Genomic DNA, 26,913 nt, shown 5'->3' on the forward strand with positions numbered 1-26,913 from the left:
TTCTAATTACAAACAAACTTTAATATGAAAATAACAATAAGCAAATCTATCTAATTGTTACATTTTGGCAAGAGCAGTTTGTCGCCCACCTTCTTGGCAGACGAACAGAAGAACGAAAGTAAAGAAGTCTCTGGAATGGGTGATGTATTAAGAAACGTGTTAAGAAGCATGCGCAGTAAATCATTGCTGATAAGGGCCCAACTCTTCAGTTCAGCTAGCAAACAATTAACGCAGTGACACGCCCCATCGGCAAACAATGGATTCACTTAACAACCATGGATCCACTTCACAATCAGCATGGTTTGCTTAACGACCGGTACAAAAAAAAATCGTAAAATCGCATCAGTCACACGATGGCCTGCTTTACGACTGTTACGACTGCAATGGGCAGGCTCCGTTATGACCATAAGTGGAGGACTATCTGTAAAAAGCAGAATTTGGGACCATTTTAACTGAAGGAAGCAGCTGAAGAAAGACACTTGAGGACAAACACGTGTTTGCAAATGGCAGCATTGTGGTGGAGGAAAAATAACAGAAAGAAAACAGAGTGGCTACGTGTGAAGCATAAAAAGGAGGAATTAATTCAGAAGTGTTTCTGTTCAGCTGCTGGTTTGGGTACGCCGGATGTGGTTTGATTAGATTATTTCATTAAAAAACGTGGATAGAGTAAGTAAATATGGTAAAGCCCATAATTCCCAGGCAGCAGGGAATCATGGGAATCCCGGAAAGGGTCCGACGAGCATCAAACAATGGACTGAAGAAAGGGGAGGGAAAGGATGAGCCAGTGAGCGGGATACCGAAGAACAATTAAGGTAAAAGATTTTATTTTAAACGTTGAAGTGCAAAAATACAGGACAAACTTTAAAACGGAAAGCAATTTTTCAGCCTGCCGTTGGCACGAGGCTCCATTCAAAGCACAGACCGCAGAAGAACTTTAAGCATGGGTGGCTGGATGGTTCTTCTCCTTCCTGGCAATTAGGCCGTTCATGTCTCCTCTCGTCTTTTAGATCCATCTCTGCTCACTTTCCGAGCAGGGCGGTGGTGAGAGGGAAGAAGAGGTCAACCAATGAAGCTCTTTGGAAATTCCAGGAAGAGGAAGAGGCCAGGCTGCGACTCTCAATCCGTGGAATTTTGAGGACTGGTGTGTGTAAATTCAGTTGTCCCCTCCTCCAAAGCAGTCGCGGGGTACTCCCCTGAAGCTTTGGAGCCCCAAAAGGCGCCTCTTCATCCAGGACAGCTCGGGGAAGGGAACTAACCCAAACCCTGATCGATACCACGGATCCGGCGAGCCAACTGGATGTCTCTTGGATGGAGGGTGACCCGTTTCGCATGGATGGTGCACAGGTAGGCGTCTTCCAGGAGATGCACCAAAAAGGCTTCAGCTGCCTTGGGAGGGAGAAACACAAGAGACAGAGAGACATAAGAGACAGAGAGAGAAAGGAAGAAAGGAAGAGAGAGGGCACACACATAGGGTTAATTTGGGACCACCACCGCCCCTTTCCTGGCAGGGTACCATTTGTGCCCCCTCTCAAGCTGGCAGAAAGCTCTCCTAGCTTTCTGCTTCCATTACCGATCCATGTCCTGCCCCTGGGGTCGTATGATGCTCCTCCAAAATAACAGGCAGGATCATACAAAGCCCTTGGCACCCAAATTGTCCTGGACATAGAATGGCCAGTTTCAGGTGGTTTGTGCTCAAAACTCCTAAAGTTGTCATGGTGAGGGAAGTGGGGAGGAGAGCATTCCATGCATACTTTCAGCTAGAGTCAGATCTCAGATTACTGCAGCAGGCTTGGGAGAGGTGCACCTCATTGGGGAATGTGATTTATGACAGAGACTGAGGGGAGGGAAGGAACAGGGGTAAAGTTCGGCTATAATTCAAACAAAGCTCCGATCTGACCGCAAAGGGCCTTGCCTAATGGTGCTGCTAATAAATGACTAGTTTTGTATTGAAACTTGGCTTGATACTCATGAATCAATTAGGGTATTTTTAAGAAACCTGACACTCAAACAGGTTACAGAATATGACAGAATATCCCAGGAGGAGGAGTTTTAGGCAGAAGGGTTTGGGGAAAGGGGGAGGAGTGGAAGAGAGAGGGAAGAAGGGAGAGCGGGAGGGAGACGGGGGAGGGGGAAGGAAGGAAGGAAGTTGTTGAGGAAAAATGAGAGGATAGAATGAGGAGGATTTATATTAGATAAATATCTAAGATTGAACAGAGTGGAGTGGTGGCATGGCATGGCATGAATGGGAATGAGCATAGCACAGCAGGCAGCTTAGTCCAAAGAAGCAATGGGGACTTGGCAAATGTCTCAGAAAGTTTGATCATTGTCTACACTGCACCTCCTTCTCCTTCTGTCTCTCAAAGGACTTTCTCACAGGGAAAAGAATAAGAATGAAAGGGGGGGGATGTCACCCATCGCTGTTCTTGAGATCAGCCTTCTTGTGACCCCGCTCAGCCCTGCCCGAGCTCTTACCTCCTGCAAGGCAAGCAGTGCCATAGACTGCCACATCATGTCAAGCCCTCGGGTAAATTCCAGGCAGATCTCCCGTACCTGTGGAGGGGTGGAAAAGACAACAGGAGAGATGACAAGGTATCCTTGGGAGAGCTTCCTTTCTTCCAGGTTGCTGAGCAGCTCTGTTAAATCCTGTAGTCTGCTGAGAACTTATTCTCCCCCCCTCCTCCATAAATACAAGTGGCCCTTGACATATGACCACAAATGAGCCCCAAATTTATGTTGCTGAGTGAGTAATTTGTTAAGTGGGTTTCTGCCCCGTTTTACGATTTTCTTGCCACATTGGTTAAGTGAATTACTGCAGTTGTTAAAGTGGTTCTGGGTTTCCCATTAGAAGGTTGCAAAAAGGCGTCATGTGACCCCCGGGACACTGCAGCCGTCATGAATGCAAGTCAGTTGTCAAGCATCCGAATTTCGATCACATGAGTATGGGGGATGCTGCAACCGTCCTAAGTGTGAAAAACTTAGGTCGTAAGTCACTTTTTTCAGTGCTGTTGTAACTTCCTATGGTCACTAAGCCAACTGTTGTTAAGTCGAGGACTGCCTGTATGAGTAGCAGTCCAACCAGCTAACCTCTCAACGTGTACTGCAAATTCCCCAGCCAACGTGAGACTGTGTTGAGCTTGATTCCTGACAGAAGGAAACGGTTTGCCATTGCCTTCCTCTGATTTTGTGTCTTTTTAATTTCTCACCGTAGTTTGCAAGTTTAGGAATCCTCATATAAACAATAAACATGATCTGAATCTATTTTATGTTATTTTCCATCAGCCAAAGTTGGTAGGTGCTGCCATCTGCTGGGATGCGTTGGCACTTGTGTAGGTTTTAAACCAAAATGCAGGTACTCAACTTACAGCAGTTTATTTAGTACCCATTCAAAGTTATGACCATTTTCACGCTTATGATCTGTGCAGCATCCCCATGGTCACACAATCAAAATTCAGATGTGTGTGGGGGTGCTTATATTCAGTGCATGCACAAATTACACGATTGGGCCTATTTTCGGGAAAACACGGTATATATGTATGTGTCCAAAGACGTCTCTGTGGTTATGTGGATGGCATGACTAAACACAGAAGGCACATGGAACGCTGTTACCTTCCCACCAAAGGTGGTTCCTATTTTTCTACTTGCATTTTTTACATGCTTTCGAACTGCTAGGTTGGCAGAAGCTGGGACAAGTAACAGGAGCTCACTCCGTTACGCGTCACTAGGGATTCTAAACGCTGAACTGCTGACCGTTCTCATCAACAAGCTCAGTGTCTTAGCCATGAGCCACTGTGTCCTGTATAAAGACATACACACACACACAAATATCTATACACATATACATACATTCATACATGTATATATTTGTGTGTGTCTCAGTGGTGGGTTTCAAAATTTTTAGAACCTCTTCTGTAAGTGTGGCCTGCTTTGTGGGAGTGGCTTGCCAGCCATGTGACTGGCTGGGAGTGGCTTGATGGCCATGTGACCGGCTGGGAGTGGCTTGCCAGCCATGTGACTGGGTGGGCGTGGCCAACTTGTAAAATGTGGTGAAACTCACTTAACAACACTCTTGCTTAGCAACCAAAATGTTGGCTCAGAAACTCTGGCATTTGAAGCACGCAAGTCTTAAAGCTGTCAAGTTACAAGACCCTTGCACCCCCAATCCTTTAGAAAAAAAAACCCTGTGGTGTTCAAACTTGACAGCTTTAAGGCTTGAGGACTTCAACTCCCAGAATTCCTCCCCTCACTCTTGCATCTTGATGATGTGCGGATGGGCGCGGGGGAGGGAGCTGGAACCGGTTCTAAACGGCACTGTAGATTTGTGGAACCTCTTCTATAGAAGAGCTTAGAACTGGCAAGAACCCACCCCTGATGTGTACACACACACACACAGTATATATATTGATGCTTTTTATTTTAACTTTTTTCAAATAAACAAAATAGCATGATACCAAGAATGTAGAGATCATCAGACAGAATGCAGAAACCACAGAAAGAGAGAAGGGGCAAGCAAGTGACCTCCACAGGCACACACTGCTTCCGTCGTGACAGAAATGGAACTCCTCCCCCCTTCCGCTGCCCCCTCTCCCTGTACATGCTGCTGAATGGGGCATCCTGGGACATCCGCAGCGTGCGTGTGACCGACAAATAGTGAATCTGACAATCTGTACCACAATGGAAAAATGGGTGGCCTCTGAATCATTATGAAATTTTACAGTGTGTGTGTGTGTGTGTGTGTGTGTGTGTGTGTGTGTGTGTTAAAGGAGCATTTGGTTATCTTACAGAGAATCATGAAATGCATAATAACCTTCTGAAGGGTCCTTGGTGCTCTCTGAGCTTGGTGGTTTTCTTGCAGACATTCTGCAGGTAACATCACCAGTGCAAAAAAAAAAAAATCTTAGATAAATAAGTTCTCTTTTGGACATTGTGGGATCTAAGGAGGCCACATGCAGAAGGAAAACAAAACAAAACAAACAGGGTGCACAATCAACTTACCAAACGAGCAAAGGGCATCTTGGCAATAAGTAGATTAGTACTTTTTTGATACTTTCGGATCTCCTGCAAGGCTCGCTGCCCAGGCCTGTATCTCCGCTTTCTCCGTGGAGCTGCTGGATAGGACGTAAAGGGGGTGGGGTGTTTAACAAAGAGAGGATGATCCCCAAGAGGAAAAGAGGTTTCAGTTCAGTAGTTCCCAACTTTGATGGCTTGAAATTCTGGGGATTGAAGTCCATGCGTTTTAAAGTTGCCATGATGGAGAACAGCTGCCTCAGCAGCAGTGGTGGGTTCCTGCCGGATCGCACCGGATCGCGTGCTCCCTTTTGGCGCTAAACCCGGAAGTACGGTCTTGCCCCGCCCCTGGCGACGCGACGACGCTTGCCTGCGCTCTACCAGCTCGGCTGGGAACGGAGACGTTTCCTCAGCGGAGCGGAGCGCCTGAAAGGGACGCAGGCTCAGCCTGCCAGGCTGCCACCACTCCACTGAAGACATTGCTGAGCAGAGAAACGTCTCCGTTCCCAGCCGAGCTGGTGGAGCGCAGGCAAGCGTCGTCGCGTCGCCAGGGGCGGGGCAAGACCGTACTTCCGGGTTTAGCGCCGAAAGGGAGCGCGCAATCCAGTGCGATCCGGCAGGAACCCACCAAAATTGCCAGGTATTTATATGGATCAGTTTCCCCCTATGCCATCATAATCTCCAGGCAGTACAGGTAGTCCTTGCCTTATGACAGTTCATTTAGTGACCGTTCAAAGTTGCAACAGCCCTGAAAAAAAGGGACCCATTACAACAATTAATCCGTGGAACGACTTGCCTCCAGAGGTTGTGAATGCCCCAACACTGGAAGTTTTTAAGAAGATGTTGGATAGCCATTTGTCTGAAGTGAGTAGGGTTTCCTGCCTAGGCAGGGGGTTGGACTAGAAGACCTCCAAGGTCCCTTCCAACTCTGGTATTCTATTCCATTCCATTCCATTCTTCACATTTACAACCTTTGTAGCAGCCCTCTGATCGTGGGATCAAAATTCAGAAGTTTGGCCAACTGGTTCATACTTATGACCCTTGCAGTATCCCTGGGTCATGTGATCCCCTTTTGCGAATTTCTGACAAGTCATTTCTGAAAATGGGGAACCCAGATTCACTTACATACTGGGTTACTAGCCACAATTGCAGTGATTCCCTTAACAATTAAGGCAAAAAAGGTGGCAAAATGGGGCAATAGTCACTTAACAACTGTCTCGCTTAACAACAGAACTTTTGGGCTCAACCTCTATATCACTGCTCCTAAATTGAGGGATTCCTATTAAAGTCAAACTCTCCAAAGCTTCAGAGGGGGTAATTTGCCCAGACTAGCTACAGCTGAAAAAAGAAATCCTCTTTCTTTCAACTTCAGGAAAACAGAGCTGGAAGGGACCTTGTAGCTCTTCTATTGCATACACCTTCGCCAGAATCACCAATAAGTTTACATCTGAGCCCTTGTATTTGGGGGAAGAGCCTGCCATAGCGGTTAACCTTAATCCTAATTATCCTAGTTTATTTCCTTATCAGAATTATAGTAACAGAGTTGAAAGGGACCTGGGAGGTCTTATAGTCCAACCCCCTGTTCAGGCTGGAAACCCTATACCAGTGATGGCTAGCCTTTTTGTCCTCGCGTGGCGAAAACAAGCCCGCGTGCCCCCGCCCATCATACAATGCGTGTACCGCATGCGACATGCCTAAGCTGTTATGTCAGCCTTGTATGCAGTTTTATTCCTCTCTAGCATTCATCTCCATTGCTCAGTGATGCATTTCCTGCCTCTCTAGGGTTTATCTCTGTCTGCTCCTGTGAGGCACTTCCTGTTCCTGTTGGATGTATAGGGTTATAGTCTCGATGGCTTGTAGTGTTTTGCAGAGACCTGAAAATCAGCTGGCTGTGGAGAGGTGCTTTAGCATGCTTGGTGGAGCTCAGCTTGGCGGCGGCTCTCGTGCCAGCAGAGAGGCCTCTACGTGCCACATAGGTTCACCATCATGGCCCAATACCATTTCAGACAAATGATTGTCCAATCTCCTCTTTAAAAGTTCCATTACAATAATACAATAGTAGAGTTGGAAGGGACCTTGGAGGTCTTCTAGTCCAACCCCCTGCCTAGGCAGGAAACACTATACCGTTTCAGACAAATGGCTAGCCAACATCTTCTTAAAGACTTCCAGTGTTGGGCATTCACAAGTTCTGGAGGCAAGCTGTTCCACTGATTGATTGTTCTAACTGTCAGGAAGTTTCTCCTTAGTTCTAGGTCACTTCTCTCCTTGATTAGTTTCCACCCATTGCTTCTTGTTCTACCCTCAGGTGCCTTGGAGAATAGTTTGTCTCCCTCTTCTTTGTGGCAACCCCTGAGATATTGGAACACTCACTGCTATCGTCCTCCCAGTTCTTCTTTTCATTAGGCTTTTTGTTCCACTCAATGATCCATATTTCTTACCTGCTGCTTGCTGCGGGGGTTGCCTCCGGCTAGAATGACGGGGAGAGGGTTGCCCTCGGCGTGGCGATCCTCCAGATTGGCGGCGGTGGGAAGGAGGGGTTGAGGGGGTTCTTCTGGAACTGGTGCCAGCTGACGGAGAACGCCACATAATGCCTGGCAAAGAAAATAGCAAAGATTGCCTCTGACAATTCCAAGTCATGAGTACAGATTGTCCTTGACGTATGACCACAATTGAGCCCAAAATTCCCATTGCTGAGCAAGACAGTTGTTAAGTGAGTTTTGGCCCATTTTACGAGCTTTCTTGCCACAGTTGTTAAGCAAATCAATGCAGTGGTGAATAAAACAATTGTAAAGTGAATCTGGCTTCCCCACTGACTTTTGTCAGAACAGAAGGTCACAAAAGATGGGAACATGGGATGCTGCAACCGTCATAAATGTCAGCCAATTGCCAAGCGTCCAAATTTTGATCACCTGACCATGGAGGCATTGCCATGGTCGTGTGAAAAACGGTCACAAGTCACTTTTTTTTTTTAGTGTTTGTTTGTTGTTCGTTTTGTTTTTATTGGATTTATATGCCGGCCTTCTCCCAAAGGACTCAGGGCGGCGTGCAACATTAAAAAACACACATCCCAAAAGTTAAAAAGAAATTAAATATATATCCAAAAAAAACAAACCCAATTTATAGGACAATACATTTAAAAAATGAGTTAAAATTAACAGGCCAGGCCGGCTTGCTGGAAAAGCCAACTTTTTAGGGCGCGTTGGAAGGACCGGAGGTCAGGGATTATGCGAAGCTCCGGGGGCAACTCATTCCAGAGGGAAGGCGCTCCCACAGAGAAGGCTCTGCCCCTGGGGGACTTGTGACTTTGAACGGTCACTAAACAAATGATAAAATGATCATACAGGTGGTAAATCATTTGTTTAGTGACCTTTCAAAGTCACAAGAGCACTAAAAAAAGTGACCTGTGACCGTTTTTCACACGACCATGGCAATGCCTCCATTGTTGGAATTGTAGGCGGAATTGTGAATTGCTATGAATTGTGGAATTCAAAACAATTGATGGTCCTTTTAAATTCCCTTTTCAAACTACTGTAATGACATAGCAATTCAAACCCTACAAATCTAGGGCTAGCATAGGTCAGCCAGTAGAAACCTGGAAGAGGTGGCACTTTTTTGTCTGATGATTTTTCAGATTTTTTTTTGTAGCTCTGAGTGATTTACACCTGATTTGGGTTTTTAAAAAAAGTACTGTATTTTTCAGAGTATAAGACGCACCGAGATTTCGAAGAGGCAAATGAAAAAAAAAAAGTTTTTGCACTCTGGAGACCTTCCAAAAACAACCCGATTTTCGCAAAAACGCCCTCATTAAAAAAAAAAGCTTTAGGAGGCTTGTAGAGTGCTCCTGCGGGCTGGGGGGGGGGGGGGCAAAACTGAGCAAAAAACGGGCTGATTTCTCATTTCTGCCCTCCCCAGTCCCCAAGAGCACTCTGAACGCCTCCTAAAGGCTATGCATGGCCATTTTGGTGAAGGAGGTGGGGTTTCGGGAGGCAAAAAATGCTGTATTCAGTGTATAAGACGCACCCAGATTTTCAGCCTCTTTTTTGAGGGAAAAAGGTGCGTTTTATACTCTGTAAAATATGGTATTTAGCAGAATTAGCACATACTTGTTATTACCTACCTTAGTTGGAACCAGAATTTCTGTGGCTAACCTTCTTAGTTACATGGAACAATATTAATCCAAAGGAAGACGGTTTCTTGACACATTGGTCAACTAGCTTTCTGATATATTTAAGATTGATTTTAAAACCATTTTCTATCAAGTGATATCAAGTGTATCATAGTAGTGATTAAGGAGCCAGGAAGGGCCAGGAAGACATACATAATTTCCACTTGAATAGTTTCTCAATCTTGGCCGATTGTAGATGTCTCCACCAGATTTATCAGCAATAGCGATGCTGGCAGGGAATTCTGGGGAACAAGTCCATCTATTAGGCCAGCGATGGCGAACCTTTTTTGGCTCGCGTGCCAGAAGTGGGGGGAGCACAGGGGGGTCGTGTGTGGGCGTGCCGCACGCATAATACAATGTGCGAAACCCCCCCCCAGTGCCCATGCGCACACTACAGCCACTCCCCCCCCCCATTTTTACATGGTTTTTTCGCCCTCCCCAGGCTCCAGAGGCTTTATAGGAGCCTGGGGAGGGCGAAAAGAGCCTCCCCCACCCCCCCGGAGGCCCTCCGGAGGCTTCAGGGATCGTCCAGAGGCTTCCCTGAAGCTTTCAGAACGCTTAAAATGCCCGTCCGAGCAAACCGGAAGTCACTTCCGATTTGCTCGGAGGGTTGTTTTAAGCGTTCCGAAGGCTTCAGGGACCGTCCAGAGGCTTCCCTGATGCCTTCGGAGCGCTCAAAACGACCCTCCGAGCAAACCGGAAGTCACATCCGGTTTGCTCGGAGGGTCGTTTTAAGCGTTCTGGAGGCTTCAGGGAAGCCTCCGGATGGTCTCTGAAGCCTCCGGGGGGGGGGGGAGTCTCTTTTCGCCCTCCCCAGGCTCCCATAAAGCCTCTGGAGCCTGGGGAGGGCGAAAAATGGCTTTTAAAATGGTGAACTCAGCTGGCCAGCGTGCGCATGCGCGCTTGCCAGCTGACAGGGCAGCGCCTCGCGTGCCCTGACAAATGGCTCCGCGTGCCACCTGTGGCACACGTGCCATAGGTTCGCCATCACTGTATTAGGCAGTTACCAGGTTTGGGAAACTGTGCATAAGTCCATGGAGTTGAGTGGGCAGCTTGGGGCCAGCCACTTTTTCTCAGCCCAGCCCACCTTGCAGGACTGCTGTTGAAAAGAATAAAGGGCAAGACTCTCTTGCCACAATCTTCCCAGTGCATGGGAAGAGTATTTTTCAGGGATTATATGAGCAGCAAACCACATCTCTAGCAACGATTCTGTAACCACAGAATGCATCCCTAATCATTTGGACGGGCAGATTCCAACATTAGCATCTGTGCTTGCAAACATGGGTAGAAATGCTGAGACTCTCTCAAGAAGTTTTTTTTTTAATGATAAGGGGGATATTTCTGTTAACGATCACCCCCACCAGTCTGCTGAATACAGTCGGTAAACCAAACAGCTGAGTTGCGGGGATTAAAGGAGGGGAGTTCAACAATTAAGGGGCTTGCATAAGCGCCCCATAAGTGCTTACCGTCCCTGTCCTAATGTCCCCATTTATTCGTATCCATTTCATGTATTCATAATCATGTTTATACTTATATGTTATCTTATACATGCTGGACAAATAAACAATAATAATAACAACAAACTGTCCTCTCCAGTCCTAGAGGTCCCAAGAAAGAAACAGTTACGTGCAATTCATCAATCGATGCAATTAATTTGTTCATACCTAAAAGCGGGGTAGCAAATGCAGACACAGCCAAACGGCTTCCTTGGTACGCCTGAGCCCCAAAGTGGATTTTTGTTTCTACGGGAGCGATCCTAATTCAGACCTCAGCTGGCCAAGGATGCTGAATGCAGATTTCGTCTCCGCCGACGGAAGCAATCCCGTGCCTCTCCGTGACGTCACAATTCCTGGCGATGACATCACAATGCTCGGAAATTCTCACCTGGGGCGGGGGCGGGAGCGGGGGAGGGCAGCGGCAGCGGGTCCAAGAACGAGCCCCTTCCTGGTTCCCGTCCGCTACATTCAACCTTCGCGCCACGCTTTCCGAGCCCCGCCCCTCGCTAGAGAGCCAATCCGCTCTTTCAGAAAAGGCGTTCGAATCTTCACCGGGGAAAGAGGCGGGCCAGTGCTGACCGAATCTACCAATGAAGAGGCGGGGCTGAGACACCTGGGCGGGGAAAGGGATGAGGGCTATTGCTATAGCCTTCCTCTTGAGGTCGATTGATTGACGCTTGGCGCAAGAGGGACCCTTGGCCAATAGACGAGCCAGAATATCTTTTACTCCCTCCCCACCCCGCTGACGCGACCCATCGAATCCGTCGTTTTCAATTGGGGCGTTTGAATGTCGCTGTTATGCAATCAGACGGCGAGAAGGAGAAAAACGCGCCGTTGATATTCGTGGATGCACGAGCGGTCGGTTGGTCATTTCCCAAGTTGGCGTCTTCCAAGCGCCGTCTAGTCAGTGGCTGCGGATAAGGGACACTGTAACACAGGGATCCCCCAACCTCTGGGCCGAGGCCCAGTACCGGGCCCGAGGCCTCACAAGGAATAGTTTCCTTTAGAAATGAATACCCCTGGAGATCAGAACTGGGCTGCCCAGAGGTGGATAACTTGGCCCTGAACCCTTAGAGGCAGCGATGACCATGAAATAATTCAGCTATTTGGGGTTGTTCCCTCTTCCAGCCTACCTCATAGGGTTGTGGTGAAGATAAAATGGAGAAAAGTCCTGTACGGGTAGTAGTCCTCGACTTGTGGCCACAATTGAGCCCAAAAATTATGTTGCTAAATGAGAAATGTTGCCCCCATTTTAAGATTTTTCTTGCCGCAGTTGTTAAGTGAATCACTGCAGTTGTTAAATTTAGTCGCACGGTGGTTTAAATGAATCTGGTTTCCCCATTCACTTGGCTTGTCAGAAGAAAAGTGGATCCTGGGACCTGGAGATACTGCAACCGTCCTAAAGGTAAATAAGCTATCAAGCATCTGAATGGTTAAATCAGGTGACCATGGGGATGCTGCAATGGTTGTAAGTCTGAAAAATCGGTCATAAATCACTTTTTTCAGTGCCGTTGTAACTTCGAACGGTCACTAAGCGAAACTAGTGTAAGTCAAGGACTACCTGTAAAAGGAAACAAAACCCGCACCTCATGTCTGGTGTTCGTTGGCTTCGGCACCTGGCTCAGATCTGAATCGGGGACAACACTTGCTTAAGCAAGACTTAAGATGCATGGACTTCAAACACCAGAATTTTCCACCTGCCTATGCTGGATTCCAGGAGCTGAAGTCAGAATCAGAATGGAGCTGGAAGGGACCTTAGAGGTCTTCTAGTCCAACCCCCTGCTCAAGCAGGAGACCCCATACCATTTCAAACAAGTGACTGTTCAGTCTCTTCTTAAAAACCTCCAGTGATGAATCAGAATAGAGCTGGAAGGGACCTTGGAGATCTTCTAGTCCAGTCCCCTGCTCAAGCAGGGGAGCCTATACCAGTGACAACTAACCTTTTTGGCACCAAGTGCCAAAACAGGAGTGCGTGTGATCCTTTTCGGCACCGAGTGCCGAAGCGTGTGTGTGCACGCACCGGAAAAGCAGATGATCTTCCCGTTTCTGGTGTGCTTGCACGCATGAACACCAGCTGTCTGGTGTGCATTTGTTGGCTCTGCCTACCCTTTTGGGGATCCTTTATCTCATCTCACATTATGAAAGTGTCTGTTTTGATCTTTTTCAATTCTTTGGGCTCCGGGGTAATAAGGACTGAAGATGAATTTTTTGAATGTAACATCATTGAAATAAATGTATGACAATAAAATAATGATACTAACAAAACAGCTCTGGATGTGCAAAATAATACAGGTAGTCCTAGGCTTACAACAGTTTGTGACCATAACAAAGGCACTTTAAAAAGCGGCTTATGGCCATTTTGCACAGTTACAATCTTTCTAGCCATCCCCACGATCATGTGAGGAAATAAGAGTCACAGCTCCCTTGCTTATGGCTCTTTTATCAGGTACTAGCTGGATACCCGTGCTTCGCAACGAAACTATGCGATCGGGCTATTCACAAAAGGTTTCCTCCTGTTATGCACCTCACCATATATCTCGAAAACGGCCAGAGAGTTTATTTTACTGAGTACAACGTTGTTGAAAGGATCAATAACCCTCCAAAAACAACACTTCTGGGTTTTTGAGCTGTGCAAAGTCGATGCTTTCGCAAGGACCCTTTTATATTGTGAAGTTCCAACTTAATACATATGGAAAGGCAACCAGTTGTGCAGGAGGAAAAAAAGAGAGGCCTGAAACACATAAGGGAATATCGCTCCCATCGCCTTGAGTCCGGAAGCAGTTCCATAGGTGGAAGGCATTTTGGTGAGGTAACAATGTTTACTACTGTAAGGAGCCCCAGACAGCTCATGAGGGAAGGAGTGGAACGCCTGCCAGTTTGAACTCAGTTAATGGAATGTGAGACTTCTTTTCAGGTGGGGAGGGGGAGTAGAACTCCTTAGCATTAAAGCATGTTAATTACTGTATAATTTATTTATTTATTTATTTATTTTATTGAACTTATTAGTCGCCCCCTCTCCCCACAGGGACTCGGGGCGACGTACAGAGCAATAATCAAGATAGCACCATATATCGTGCAGAGGAGGTAAAAATAAGTCCATAAATAAGCATACTTACAAAATTTAAAACCCCAAAAATATTAAACTCTAAAAACTTTAAAAAACAAAATTTCCCATTATAAAATGACCTGGGGTGGCAAGATTGTAACGTTATGCCAGGCCGGCTTGACGAAACAGGTAGGTCTTCAGCTTCATACGGAAGGAGCGAAGGTCGGTTGTTGTCCGGATGTCTGGAGGGAGGTCATTCCAAAGGGTAGGGCCCACCACAGAGAAGGCCCTACTCCTGGGCACCGCCCTCTGGCACTCTCTAGAGGACGGCACCCGGAGTAGCCCCTCTCTGTGTGAGCGAATGGGTCGCAGGGATGTATGGGGCAGGACGCGATCCCGCAGGTAACTGGGCCCTGTGCCATGGAGCGCTTTGAAGATGGTAACCAGTACCTTGAAGCGCACCCGGTAGGCCACAGGAAGCCAGTGCAGCTCGCGCAGGATAGGTGTTATATGGGAGAATCTCGATCTCCCCATAATAACCCGCGCGGCTGCATTCTGGACCAACTGCAGTCTCCGGGCGCACCTCAAGGGGAGCCCCATGTAGAGAGCGTTACAGTAGTCCAGGCGGGACGTCACCAGCGCGTGAGTGACTGTGCGCAAGGCCTCCCGGTCCAAAAGGGGCCGCAACTGGCGCACCAGCCGAACCTGGTGGAACGCCCCCCTTGCCACGGCCGCCACGTGATCTTCTAAGGTCAGCCAATCGTCAAGGAGGACGCCCAAGTTGCGCGCCCCTTCCACCGGGGCTAATTGCTCATCCCCGATGGTCAGCGATGGAGTATGCTGATTGAATCGGGAAGCCGGGAACCACAGCCACTCTGTCTTGGAGGGGTTGAGCCTGAGCCTGTTGTCATCCATCCAGACCCGTACGGCTTCCAGACACCGGGCCATCACTTCGACAGCCTCGTTGGGGTGGTTTGGGGTGGAAATGTACAACTGAGTGTCATCAGCGTAAGAAATACTAATGATCTGATGGTCCTTTTTGAAAAAAATCCTTTCTTAGCGAGCACCTAGACACCAAGAGGAACTTTCATGCCAAATTTCAAGTTTGCAGGCTTTATGATTACAGGCCAAGTGCCCAAAGTTACAATCAACGTGATTGCAGGAGGGAGTGGCAATCATCGTATCAAATCTGGGTCATTAAGCACCCCTAGGGAGGTTCATCATAACAGACGGTTGGTAAGCGGCCGGTCCTAAGTCCAGCACTACCTGTAGTAAATTGGGAACCGTCACAAAGTTGGAACCCAATCAGGTTCCTTGCAATGATTTAGAGATGAAGAAAGTTAGCGTCCACCCCTCTCCTAGAAGAATGAAATATTTTGAGAAATATTAAAAAGGCAGAATATTATATTTCCCTGGATGAGACATGGGGAAACATGTTTTTTTTTAAAGCAACCCCCACTTTCTTAATAGCCCCAGCAGATATTTTGTGCCCATTAGGAAAGACCGTATCTACAAAACAAAAGGCTTTCAGCTCCAAGATGATAGAATTATCCTTCAGGGCAAAGCCATTCAGCCACAATAGGAATTGCCCAACAAGTCCCTTCATTGCATCAGCCAAGCTTCAACCAAGCTTACCTCAGACAAATTCCTAGGATTTATACATGGCCCTATGGGAGTCTGACATCAGCCAATAGAATACATGTTCTTGCACAGGAACAGGAAGCTCAAGTGCAAAGCCCAAGAAAAGGTATAAATACCTCCACACACACAAATCTCAACTCCATGTGGTCAGCTGCCCAGAACCCATGTGGTTCTGCTTCCTTAAACCATCTTTACAATCAGACTCCATGTTTCCAGTGTGTTTTTCCCAGCTTGGAACTGAAGCAGATGGATATTTATTCCAACAAGGATGAACTTTCAATCAATGAGCAAACGTATAGGCCACATTTGCAAACTACGTACTGGAGTATTCGGGCTTTCCAAGAATGATCTTTGTCTTCTATGCGTATGTAATAAATTCACACAATACTTGGATCAACCAGAAGTAAGATTAAGAAAAGCTGTTTGCAAAGAGCTGGTGAGACATTTGCGTGACACAACTACAGAAGCCCACACCAAGGTATAGATCTCAGCATATTTTATACATCCCTCTCACCGGCCGTAGGTCCTTTCTATCCTAGCTACGCCCTGTTGATAGGTCTGGTTCAGTCGCATACTTTCCGACCACCTATAATCTACTTATCACTAAATGTATAAAGTTAGTCAAGCCGTTATTGTTACCCAAACTTGCTAAACAATCAACCCCTCCTATCCAATCCCTTTGATACTTCTGAATCAATTACCTTGTTAGACAAAAATCGAAACATAGCCATAAAACAGGATATTAATTGAGTAGAAACAACATTCAAGGGAGGAGGATGTCAAAGTGAGCTTGAATTAGATACATTCTTACCCCAGTCAAGGCTGAGCTTGACTATTCCCCTTATTTATGGAGACTTGTTAACAGATTAATTGCTTTCCCTGTCAGTTCTGGTCTCAAGCAGGGAGCGAGAGAGAGGGAAGCAACATTAAAACATGCCTGTAATGTGGCTATATGTTAAGATACTAACTCGAAATAGTTTAAACATAGGATATATCTTATATACTGTAAATGCATAAGCATTTTATAAGCTATGTGGTACAACTTTGGCATTCTTTGCAGTGTCTTGAGATATATCCAAGCATGAGAATATCATGAGGTCTGGCAATCTCATTTCCTTGCAGATTAGGGAGTGGAGAGGAGATAGTTCTGGTTTAATTTCTCCCACTAGCAGATGAAACCGAATGGGGAATAAAGTCGTTCCCAAGAAACAAGGTCATTCCCAGCAAACCAGATCTTTACAGCAATCTGGTTTAGCAGCTAACTAGTAACAACTTGGTTCCTTTCTATGTTCTTTCTTGACCTACGCCTACTACACCCACTACAGGCCGTCTTGACATAAAAATAGCAATAGCACTTAGACTTATATACCGCTTCACAGTGCTTTTACAGCCCACTCTAAGCGGTTTGCAGAGTCAACATATTCCCCCCAACAATCTGGGTCCTCATTTAACAACCTTGGGAGGATGGAAGGCCAAGTCAACCTTGAGCCTGGTGAAATTAGAACTGCTGAATTGCAGGCAGCCGTCAGGCAGCAAAAGTAGCCTGCCGTATTGCATTAACCATTGCGCCACCAGGCTCAGAGCCTGCCCGTTACAATCATGTTACAACAGTCATAAAAGATGATCAATCCGATGTTACGAACCCATTCACGGCGGTCGTTAAGTAAATCACCGCATTTATTAAGCAAAACCTGCCATCATTAAGTAAACATTGTGGTTCTTAAGCAAACTGATGGTTTGCTATGGGACCATGGAGGGGGCATGTCCGTCAGAACTCTGAATCTAGGTTGCAACCCCCTTTTTCATGTTGATTGTCACTTCAAGCGAGGACTATCTGTATCTAGCTACTCCAATCGTCGTCTTTTGTCTAGAGTGCCTCATTATAGCTTCTCCCTCGCATGGATTTTCTGATGCCTGGACAGATTAAAGGAACTAGAGAACATTTTCTTGCATTCGGGGCACCCGTACGGCTTCTCGCCAGTGTGAGTCCGCATGTGCTTTTTAAGCCCTTGGCTCTGGGGGAAGCTCTTCCCACACTCGGAACAGATGAAGGGCTTCTCTCCCGTGTGCGACCTCTCATGTTTGGCAAGCTGCAATCGCTGAATGAAACTATTCCCGCAGTAGGTACACTGGTAGGGCTTCTCGACAGTATGCGTCCTTTTATGGGTGGCGAAGTGAGAACTAGAAATGAAACATTTCCCACAATCCGGGCATTGGTAAGGTTTCTCGCCCGTGTGTATCCGCTTGTGCGTGGTGAAATGATAACTGTAAGTGAAGCATTTCCCGCACTCTGCGCACTGGTACGGTTTCTCCCCGGTGTGAATTCTCTCGTGCTTCCTCAGCTGGCAACTCGAAATGAAACTCTTCCCACAATCGGAGCAGACATACGGCTTCTCCCCAGTGTGGGTCCTGGTGTGCACAACAAGATCTGACTTTTGATTGAAACTTTTGCTGCAGACGGCACATTGGTGAGGCCTCTCTCCTGTGTGAGTCCATTTATGTATCACCAGATGCCGCATCTGACTAAAGGTTTCTCCACAGTCTGCACATTTATAAGCCTTCTCCCCTTTGTGGGTCCCTTCGTGGATCACTAACTGCGGTCTGTATCGGAAACTCTGGCCGCAGTCTGAGCAACGGTACGGTTTCTCGCCCGTGTGAACTCTCCGGTGCCTCAGGAGGTTGCAGCGAGTGCCAAAGCTCTTCCCGCACTCGGAGCATTTGTACGGCTTCTCCCTGGTGTGAATTCTCTCGTGGATGAGGTGCCTGACTTTATCACTGAAGGTTTTGCCACACAACGAGCATTTGTAGGGCTTCTCCCCCATATGACACCTCTCGTGGATAATCAGAGATTCCTTCTGGATGAAGCTTTTCCCACACTCTGAGCATCTGTGGGGTTTCTCCCCTGTGTGGGTTCGCTCATGAATAATCAGGTGGGAGCTGAAGTCGAAGAGCTTCCCACAATACTGGCATTTGTGCAGTTTTTCCTTCAGTGGGACTTTCTGGTTCCTTGGAGGAGAGTCAAAAGTTTCCTGCATCCTCCTGTTACTGTACATTCCCTTGGGCAAGTCTGTCACTTCTCCGAGGAAGTACTCTTGATGGTCGGAACTTCCTAGAACAAGCAAGTTAGGAGGCCGTCAATTATACTGCACAAAAATTCAACTCAAATCTCTTCAGAGTGGCACTCAATGCCTGCTAATTTCATGGATTAGTCGATACGGGCATCGTGACAGCAACACAGTTAGTACTCGACTTAAATAATTCATTTAGCGACCAAAGTTACAGCAGCACTGGAAAAAGTGTCTTATGACCATTTTTCTTACTTATGACTATGCAGCACCCTCATGGTCACATTCACTTAACAACCGTGTGACTAATTTAACAAGTGCAGTTATTCAGTTAACAAGTGTGATGAGAAAAGTTGTAAAATGGGGCAAAGCTCATTTAAGTTCTCGCTTGGCAACATACATTTGGGGATCAATTGTGGTCGTAAGTCAAGAACTGCCTCTAATTGTCATTTCCTTTTTTCGGAGCACTTTTCATCTCCTTTCACAATCTAGCTTTCAGACTTTTTCAGGCCGTTTTGGGCCCCAATTTCAGCCTGTTTTCAGGCCATTTTTGGCTGGCAGAGTGTGGTGGCAGGAGACCATGGAGGGTGAAAACAAAACGCGGGGGCAGAGGTGGGATTCAGCTGGTGGGCCCAGTTTGAGTGAACTGGTTATTAAAATTCTGCCCAGTTCAACAAACCGGCTGGCTCCACCCCCACCAATTTTCCGGGCTGTTTTTCAGCTATTTTCAGGCAGTTTTTCGGGCTGTTTTGGGGGCATTTTCAGGTCATTTTTCAGTGTGTTTTGGATGTTCAGTAGTAGCAAATAAATAGAGAGGGAACCCTGTACATTGTTGAGGCCTTTGACTTAATTTTCCTCTCTATTTATTTACTAATACTGAACATCCAAAACCAGACTAAACAGCCCGAAAAACAGCCTGAAAATGAAAATGTCAAATCTTCAATTACCTCTCTTGAAGCTATACAACAATCTGGATTTGAAAGGTAAAGAGGAATTCATAGCTTGTGTGAGCACATACTTCAGACCTCTCAATACATCATATTTATTGTGCTTTTTCCTGCCCCGCTGAACAAAACTTTTAAACATTTGCTGGCAAACAAAAAGTGAGCCTTCACCCCAAAGCATATTCCCCCTTCTGAATTTGGATTATTACACAACCATATGAAATAGTATAAAATCGCACTACTAAACAAAGTAACACCTGGACTATAGCAAAACCTTGTGAAAATAATTGATATTATTTCCCGTACCCCATATATAGATTATGTTGAACAAATGTAATGTCTTTAGGTTGATTTAAAGCCAAGATATGAAAATAAGGAAAACAAGAAAAGTTCATCAACACCATCATGTTGTATTCCTAAAGTCCCCTGCTTCCTCTTCTTTGCTCCAATTACAATTTCTGAGCTAATAAACTTTACGTACAGTTTTAGAACCAATTCTGAGAAAATAAGCTTGAAAGAGGGTCAAAATTCCTTCATAGATATGCTGCTCAAGATAGTATGTAATGTTTTTTTGAAAGGAGTCCAAAGCACAGATCCTTAAAAAGGACGTTAATTTGCCCATTTTTGACAGGGTTTTTCAAACTTGCAATCCTAAAATGTGTGGACTTCCAGAATTGCCCACACAGCATTCTGGAAGTTGAAGTCTACAGATCTTAAAAGTTGCCAAATGTGAAAAACACTGATCTATCAGAACATCTAGCTCAGAGGTATCCAATCTGGGCAACTTTAAAACTTGTAGGCTTCAAAACGGGCCAAAAAAATGGGTGCAGCCAGTGGTGGGATTAGCCTGAAACAGTCAGAACCAGTTGAATCTCACCTTTGCCTTTGAGGCGAGTGGCCGGGAGGCGGGGCTTGGTGTGGTGAGTGATGTCGAGTTGGCAACACCCACCCAGTCACATGACCACCCGGCTAGGCCTACCCAGCCAATCATTAGGTCAGAGAACCTGTTGTTAAATTATTGAATCCCACCACTGTATGGGAGAGTGGGGGGTGCACACAGCCCATTTTGGCCGCCAGAGGTTTCAGCAGCTGGTCCTTTGATATTTCCAGGCCGCCCCCAGTGCAGACCTGCTGAATCCCAACCCAACACTGGGACCGAGCCTGAGGGAGCTTTCATGGCTGTGGAGAGACTGGGACTTGGGTGTCCCCGCTCCTACTCCAGCAATAGCATCTCCCCCCCCCCCCCCTGCAGCAACCAGCTTTCTAATAGGGAAGCCATTCACAGAGACTCACAATGTGCAGTAGGATTGCACATGGGTGTCCTCCCCATCAACTGCAGGAAGAATAAGACCGCAGCGCGGTGATGAATGAACGTGGGTAGTCCTCATTTAGTGACAATTAGAACCGACAATTCTGTCACTAAGAATCTGTAGTAAGAAGCACCTTCAAGTACCCCAAGGGGCATAATCAAGATGTAATTTCAGATTGATCAACCACATTCTACCTACGCTTCCCAGATTTTACCCCCAGGTATTTCGAAGCATCTTGATCTACTCACTGTCTCCATCCACGAGGACCTCAACTTTCACAATATCCAACAGTTCCAGTTCAGAATTGGAAGGCTCATCAGGCAAGTCTGCCAGATCTTCCTGTGTGTGAGAAACATGAAGATGTCTAAGGAGACAATCGGGACACATCTTCTCAGTATCAGCCAACAGCTGGTATACACAAATCAGGATCGATCAGAGATTCATTTCAGCCCTTCTCGAACTCTGGCAAAATAATTTTCAAAGGCTACAAACCCACTGGGGTTCAGGAAGTAATGATGTGACATAACTAGGCTGCTTTAAAGATTGGTGAAGTCATAAGGGAAACCACAGCTTAGTTGTCCAGAACAAGTTTAAAATGTCCCAATTTGAATCAGATTGGCAATGTTTGTTTGTTTGTTTTATCGGATTTATATGCCGCCCTTCTCCCAAAGGACTCAGGGCGGCGTACAACATTAAAAAAACACATGTCACAAAAGTTAAAAGGAAATTAGAAACAATCCAAAAAAACAAACCCAATTAATATAACACTAACATTTTAAAAATTAGATAAAATTAACAGGCCAGTCCGGCTTGCTGGAAAAGCCAACTTTTTAGGGCGCGTCGGAAGGACCGGAGGTCGGGGATTATGCGAAGCTCCCGGGGCAGCTCATTCCAGAGGGAAGGCGCTCCCACAGAGAAGGTTCTCCCCCTGGGGGTCGCTAGCCGACACTGTCTACCCTGGGCCTAAGCCATGGAGCGCTTTAAAGGTCATAATTAGTACCTTGAATCGCACCCGGAAAACAACCGGCAACCAGTGCAGGCCGCCTAAAAGGGGTGTAACATGGGAGCACCTAGGTACCTCCATGATAACCCACATGGCCGCATTTTGGACCAGCCAATTGCGTCCCCTATTGGACCGGGATGCCCTTCGCACAGTCACTCATGCGCTGGTGACGTCCCGTCTGGACTACTGCAACACTCTCTACATGGGGCTCCCCTTGAGATGCACCCGAAGACTACAGCTGGTCCAGAATGCGGCCGCGTGGGCAATCACGGGGAGTACTAGGTACTCCCATATAACACCTCTCCTGCGCGAGCTGCACTGGCTACCTGTGGTTTTTCGGGTGTGTTTCAAGGTGTTGATTACCATCTTTAAAGCGCTCCATGGCACAGGACCTAGTTACCTGCGGGATCGCATCCTACCCCATACATCCCTGCGACCAATTCGCTCTCACAGGGAGGGACTCCTCCAGGTGCCGTCCACTAAGCAATGCCAGCGGGCGGCGCCCAGGAGTAGGGCCTTCTCTGTGATGGGCCCAACCCTCTGGAATGACCTCCCCGCCGATATTAGAATCACCACTGACCTCCGCTCCTTCCGTAAGAAACTCAAGACCCACCTGTTCCAATTAGCTGGCCTGGCCCAACTATAGTTTTATTCTCCAATCCTCCTGGCAGTTATTTTAAATTTCTGGGGTAGATTTTAATGTTGTTTTAATTTTATTATTACTGTATAGATTTTTATGTATGTAATTCGTCCTTACGGGGTTTTGATGCTTTTATGTATATGGTATTTTAACTTTTGACTGTACACCGCCCCGAGTCCCTTCGGGGAGAGGGAGCGGTTTATAAATTTAATAAATTGAAATTGAATTGAGCTGAAGCCTCTGGGTGCTCTTCAAGGGCAGCCCCATGTAGAGAGCATTGCAGTAGTCTAGGCGAGAAAGGATGAGGGCATGAGTGACTGTGCATAGAGCATCCCGATCCAGGAAGGGGCACAACTGACGTACCAGGCGAACCTGGCAATGATGGAGAAGACCATCTTTGAATCTGAGAAGAATGCCAATCAAAATGGATCCCGTTTAGCTATTCCAATTCCTCCACTGTGCATAAAAAAATGTTGTATTTTCATTGAATTTAGCACTGGGGGGAGATTTTAATGCAGCAAATAAATTTAAAGGATGAAGCTCGATGGGCCACTAAGTTGTCTTCCGCCATTAGTTTTCTGTTTCCAGGTCTCAACATACACACTGGGTTTATAACCCATTACAGTTGCTGTTTGATAAGAGGCTTTTAACCAGTTTCTCATGGCTCTGCTTCCCCAAATCTGCATCCCCAAGTCTGTCTCTCAAACTAATTACAATACAATACAATACAATGCAATACAATAGCAGAGTTGGAAGGGACCTTGGAGGTCTTCTAGCCCAACCCCCTGCCTACGCAGGAAACCCTATACCGTTTCAGACAAATGGCTATCCAACATTTTCTTAAAGACTTCCAGTGTTGGGGCATTCATAACTTCTGGAGGCAAGCTGTTCCACTGATTAATTGTTCTAACTGTCAGGAAGTTTCTCCTCAGTTCTAAGTTGCTTCTCTCCTTGATTAGTTTCCACCCATTGCTTCTTGTTCTACCCTCAGGTGCCTTGGAAAATAGTTTGACTCCCTCTTCTTTGTGGCAACCCCTGAGATATTGGAACAATGCTATCATGTCTCCCCTAGTCCTTCTTTCTCTTAAGCTAGACATACCCAGTTCCTGCAACCCTTCTTCATGTTTTGAATTAAAATGGAGTCATACAGAGCATCACATTATGAGCCACAAAAGCTGACGTCTTTCAATAAGACTTTCCTACTGATTTTAGGCTGCTTTTTCCAGCATTGAAAACACTCCCATGGCGGGCTAAAGATAGTCCTCAACTTACAACAGTTCATTTAGTGACCGTTTGGAGTCACAGCAGCACTGAAAAAGTGACATGACCATTTTATACACACATGACCGTTGCGCCATTCCAAACAGTCACATGATCAAATTCAGAAACCTTGGCAACTGAGTCATATTTATGACAGTGGTAGTGTCCTGGAATCATGCGATCCCCTTTTCCCACCTTCTGACAAGCAAAGTCAGTGGGGAATCCAGATTCACTTAACAAACATGTTACTAACTTAAAAACCGCAATGATTCGCGCAATCATTGAGAACCCTCCTGAAAAACCTGCATTTACGGGCCTCTTCCGCCCCTCTATTTTCAAGTCAATACTGCACAAGGCAAAGGCCTCGACCCAATTGGGCGTAACCACCCAAGGGTCCACTTCCACCTCAGACTCTCAGGACCCGAAGGAGGGTCTCTTTGATGAGACAGCCCTCCGCAGGACCTGGTCCCAGCACCCACCATGTTCCTTAATGTAATCCAGAGACAGTGGGTCCAATCGGGTTCCCTGACTAATCCTAGCGGGGTAGATAAGACTCTCTACTCGGTGGAGAGTAAATTGGATGATCAGTTACAGTTGCCACTGGTGGACACCCCCATCATTTCTCTCACCTCTAATTCGGTCCTTTGCAAAGTGGGGCAAAACTCACTTAATAAATGTCTCACTTAATTTGGGGTTCAATTGTGGCCACAAGCTGAGCTCTACAAGGGTGCCCAACAGGACGGGGTTCCATGCTCACCCTCTGCTCATCTCCTTGTGGCAGCCTCCGAAGGAAGTCCTCGGCCAAAGCCACCGCCTGGCTCCCCTTCTCCGGACACTGTTCCCGAACCCAGTTCTGCATTTCCAGCGGCAGGATCATCAGGAACTGCTCCAAGATCACCAGCTCCAGGATTTGCTCCTTGGAGTGACACTCCGGCTTCAGCCACTGGCAGCAGAGGTCCCAGAGTTGACCAAACACTTTCTGAGGCCCTTCAGCTTCCTCATAGTGAAACTGCCGGAAGCGTTGGCATCGTAACGCCACGCTGAGCTTGCCCTCCTCCACCAGCTCTTCCTTCACTTCCACTGGGGAATCCAGGCCTTCATAAAATTCGGGAACCTCCATGCAGCCGAGGCCTGGCAAGGTTTGGGATGCAGCTTTTCCTCCGAAGGACCGTTGATGGAGATCGGCCTTTCTGCTAAAAGTCGGCCTAGTGTTATTCTCTGGTGAGGACTGAGAAGATGGAGAGTTTCTTCCATCCAAACATGGAACCCTCAGAGTTTCTCTTTTCTGGATCTCACACAGCAGGTCCACCCCCTCTTCTGGTTCTTGCTTAATCTGAGATGTAGTGAAACCCTTCAGATATTCCCGTGTTTCCACAGTTACACTTTCCCTCGCTGGCGCTCTCTTTCCTGCATGGGATCCAGGCGAGTCCCGTACCTCCATCTTTCTTCCTGGCAAGGATAGAATTTATCATAATTACTCACTTAACAAATGTCTCACTTAGCAACATTAATCTTGGGCTCAATTGTTGTCATAAGTTGAGAACTACCTGGTAGAAGTAAAATTGAAAACTTCCACACAGACATCAGTTAGTGGGGCAGAGATAAAGAGGGATGCAGCAGTCACCAGAAAGGGATGTAAAAGAGAGGCAGATTCAGGTGCTCCATCTCAAAACAAACCCACCTGGATGCCTCTCAGGTCTCTGTCACCTGCCTTTAAGATGCCACTGGCCGCCTCCTAGCAGGGTTCATAACGTCAGAGGGAGCCCCTTCAGCCACCTTTCCTCTGAACTCAGTTCTTCCACCTCTTCTATCCCTCCAGACTTACTTTGGGGACCCAATCCTCCCCCGTCAGCAGCTGGGGAACAGCAACACCAGGAAGCTACACGCTAGGAGCTGTGCTGCACCAGGATGTTGGACTGATGGGAAGGAAGGAGTCTTGAAGGAAGAACGTCAAAGGGAATCACTCTAGCGGAGGTGCAGTGGCTGCAAGTAAAGACAGGAGAATTCAGAAGGGAAGGGGACCCGCTGTAAAAAGACCGCCTCCACGCTTCTCCTCCACCACCACCACCCCAGGATTCTCCCCTTCTCTTCCTGCATCTGGGGATTTCCTCTCCTCCCCTCCCCTCTCCATCCTTCCTCTGCTGGTCCCCTCTTGAGAGCCCCTCGTCGCCGCACAGCAGCTGGCAGGGAGCAGAAAACATTGCAAGCAAAGGCGGGGACTCAGAAGGGAAGGGGAGCAGCTGTCAAAAGATCACCTCCACGCTTCTCCCCCTCTCTTCCTGCACCTGGGGATGCCTATTCCTCCTCCCTCCTCTTGCAGCATCCTTGCCCACCTGGCCCCTTCCCCACGAAGAGATCTCCGCAGCCCTGGCATAAGAGACGTCTGGAGATGGGCAGGAAACTGGGCACCCACCCACCCCCTTTTCCCCCTTTCCTGCCTCCTCTCTAGGCGCAAGAGGAAAGCTCTCTGCCTTTAACCCCTTCACCGAAGCCGCTGCGGGGAGGGGGGCGGGGAGGGGGGCGGGACTGGGACGCTTCTGAGCAACCCCAAACTCTTCCAGCCGGGATCCCGCCAGAGAGGCTCGCCCATATCAAACAACCCGCCCTCCCCGAGAAAAAACTAAGGATTGAAAATAAGCACCAGGATTCTTTTTTAAAAAAATAAGAGACCGAAAATCACTGCAATAGTAAAAGAAACTTGCATGCGCTAATCCGCAGCTACAATAGGTTCAAATTAGGAAGGCATTGATGCTGAAGAGGGGCGAGGCCTACCTCCTGATGTCATCGGACTACAAGGCCCACCATCCTTCAGCCATACAATTCTTCTTTGGTGATGCTATCTTTTCCTCAATATCTAACCTTATACAGCATGTCAGGAGGATCTCCTCCTGCAAGACTTTTCACAAAGTTTGTTAGTCTGCAAAGGACCAGATTAACAGAGTTGGAAGAGACCTCATAGGTCATCTACTCCAATACACACACACACACACACACACACACAGGTTAATTGTCCTCACTGTCAGGAAATTCCTCCTTATTTCTAGGTTGAATCTCTCCTTGAGCAATTTGAGGCCTTTTGGTTTTTTGACCACTGTAGACTCCCAGGGTCTCTTGTTCTGAGTAGGAGGATCCATTTCCTAGCTTGCTTCTTCTGTTTTAAGGGTTTTCATTTTTCAACGTGTTGTGCCCAAAATCAAGCTGATTCCCTTTTTCTACTGCTGGAATTGTGTATCCCCAAAGATGAAAGAAAACTAGGCACAGGTATGATAGGACTACACAATAGTGCTGCATCACATTGCCAATCTAACTGAGGAAACTTCATACACCCACCACCCTTTC

General features: G+C 47.0%; 1 protein-coding gene across 7 annotated transcripts; it reads right to left on the reverse strand.

Moving 5' to 3' along the window:
* Nucleotides 1-26,469, reverse strand: LOC309385199 (uncharacterized protein). Of its 7 annotated transcripts, XM_081939400.1 has the most exons (8): nt 25,908-25,956; nt 25,400-25,557; nt 24,332-25,023; nt 20,920-21,010; nt 7,443-7,595; nt 4,993-5,105; nt 2,473-2,550; nt 1-1,386 (listed from the first exon to the last, which is right to left on the reverse strand). In XM_081939400.1, exons 3-8 carry the CDS (start codon nt 25,013-25,015, stop codon nt 1,252-1,254), a joined length of 1,254 nt encoding a protein of 417 aa, XP_081795526.1. In that variant the 5' UTR covers nt 25,016-25,023; nt 25,400-25,557; nt 25,908-25,956; the 3' UTR covers nt 1-1,251. The 7 variants fall into 7 exon arrangements, with proteins under 7 accessions (XP_081795526.1, XP_081795523.1, XP_081795521.1 ...); XM_081939397.1 differs by lacking the exons at nt 1-1,386; nt 2,473-2,550; nt 4,993-5,105; nt 7,443-7,595; nt 25,908-25,956 and adding exons at nt 15,534-18,461; nt 26,347-26,469; XM_081939395.1 differs by lacking the exons at nt 1-1,386; nt 2,473-2,550; nt 4,993-5,105; nt 7,443-7,595 and adding an exon at nt 15,534-18,461.
* Between the last annotated feature and the right edge of the window lie 444 nt (nt 26,470-26,913).

This window comes from Natrix helvetica (assembly GCF_964273705.1).
Source record: "Natrix helvetica genome assembly, chromosome: 1".
Classification (NCBI taxonomy): Eukaryota; Metazoa; Chordata; class Lepidosauria; order Squamata; family Natricidae; genus Natrix; species Natrix helvetica.

What these genes read in the sequence shown, in the direction of transcription:
- LOC309385199 (XM_081939397.1), bottom strand. Translation starts at nt 25,015, where the DNA reads ATGGAGGTACGGGACTCGCCTGGATCCCATGCAGGAAAGAGAGCGCCA. An exon ending in CACAAGGAGATGAGCAGAGG is followed by an intron (nt 21,011 to 24,331) that starts GTGAGCATGGAA and finishes TCTCACACACAG; the next exon opens with GAAGATCTGGCAGACTTGCC. An exon ending in GGTCCTCGTGGATGGAGACA is followed by an intron (nt 18,462 to 20,919) that starts GTGAGTAGATCA and finishes TGCTTGTTCTAG; the next exon opens with GAAGTTCCGACCATCAAGAG.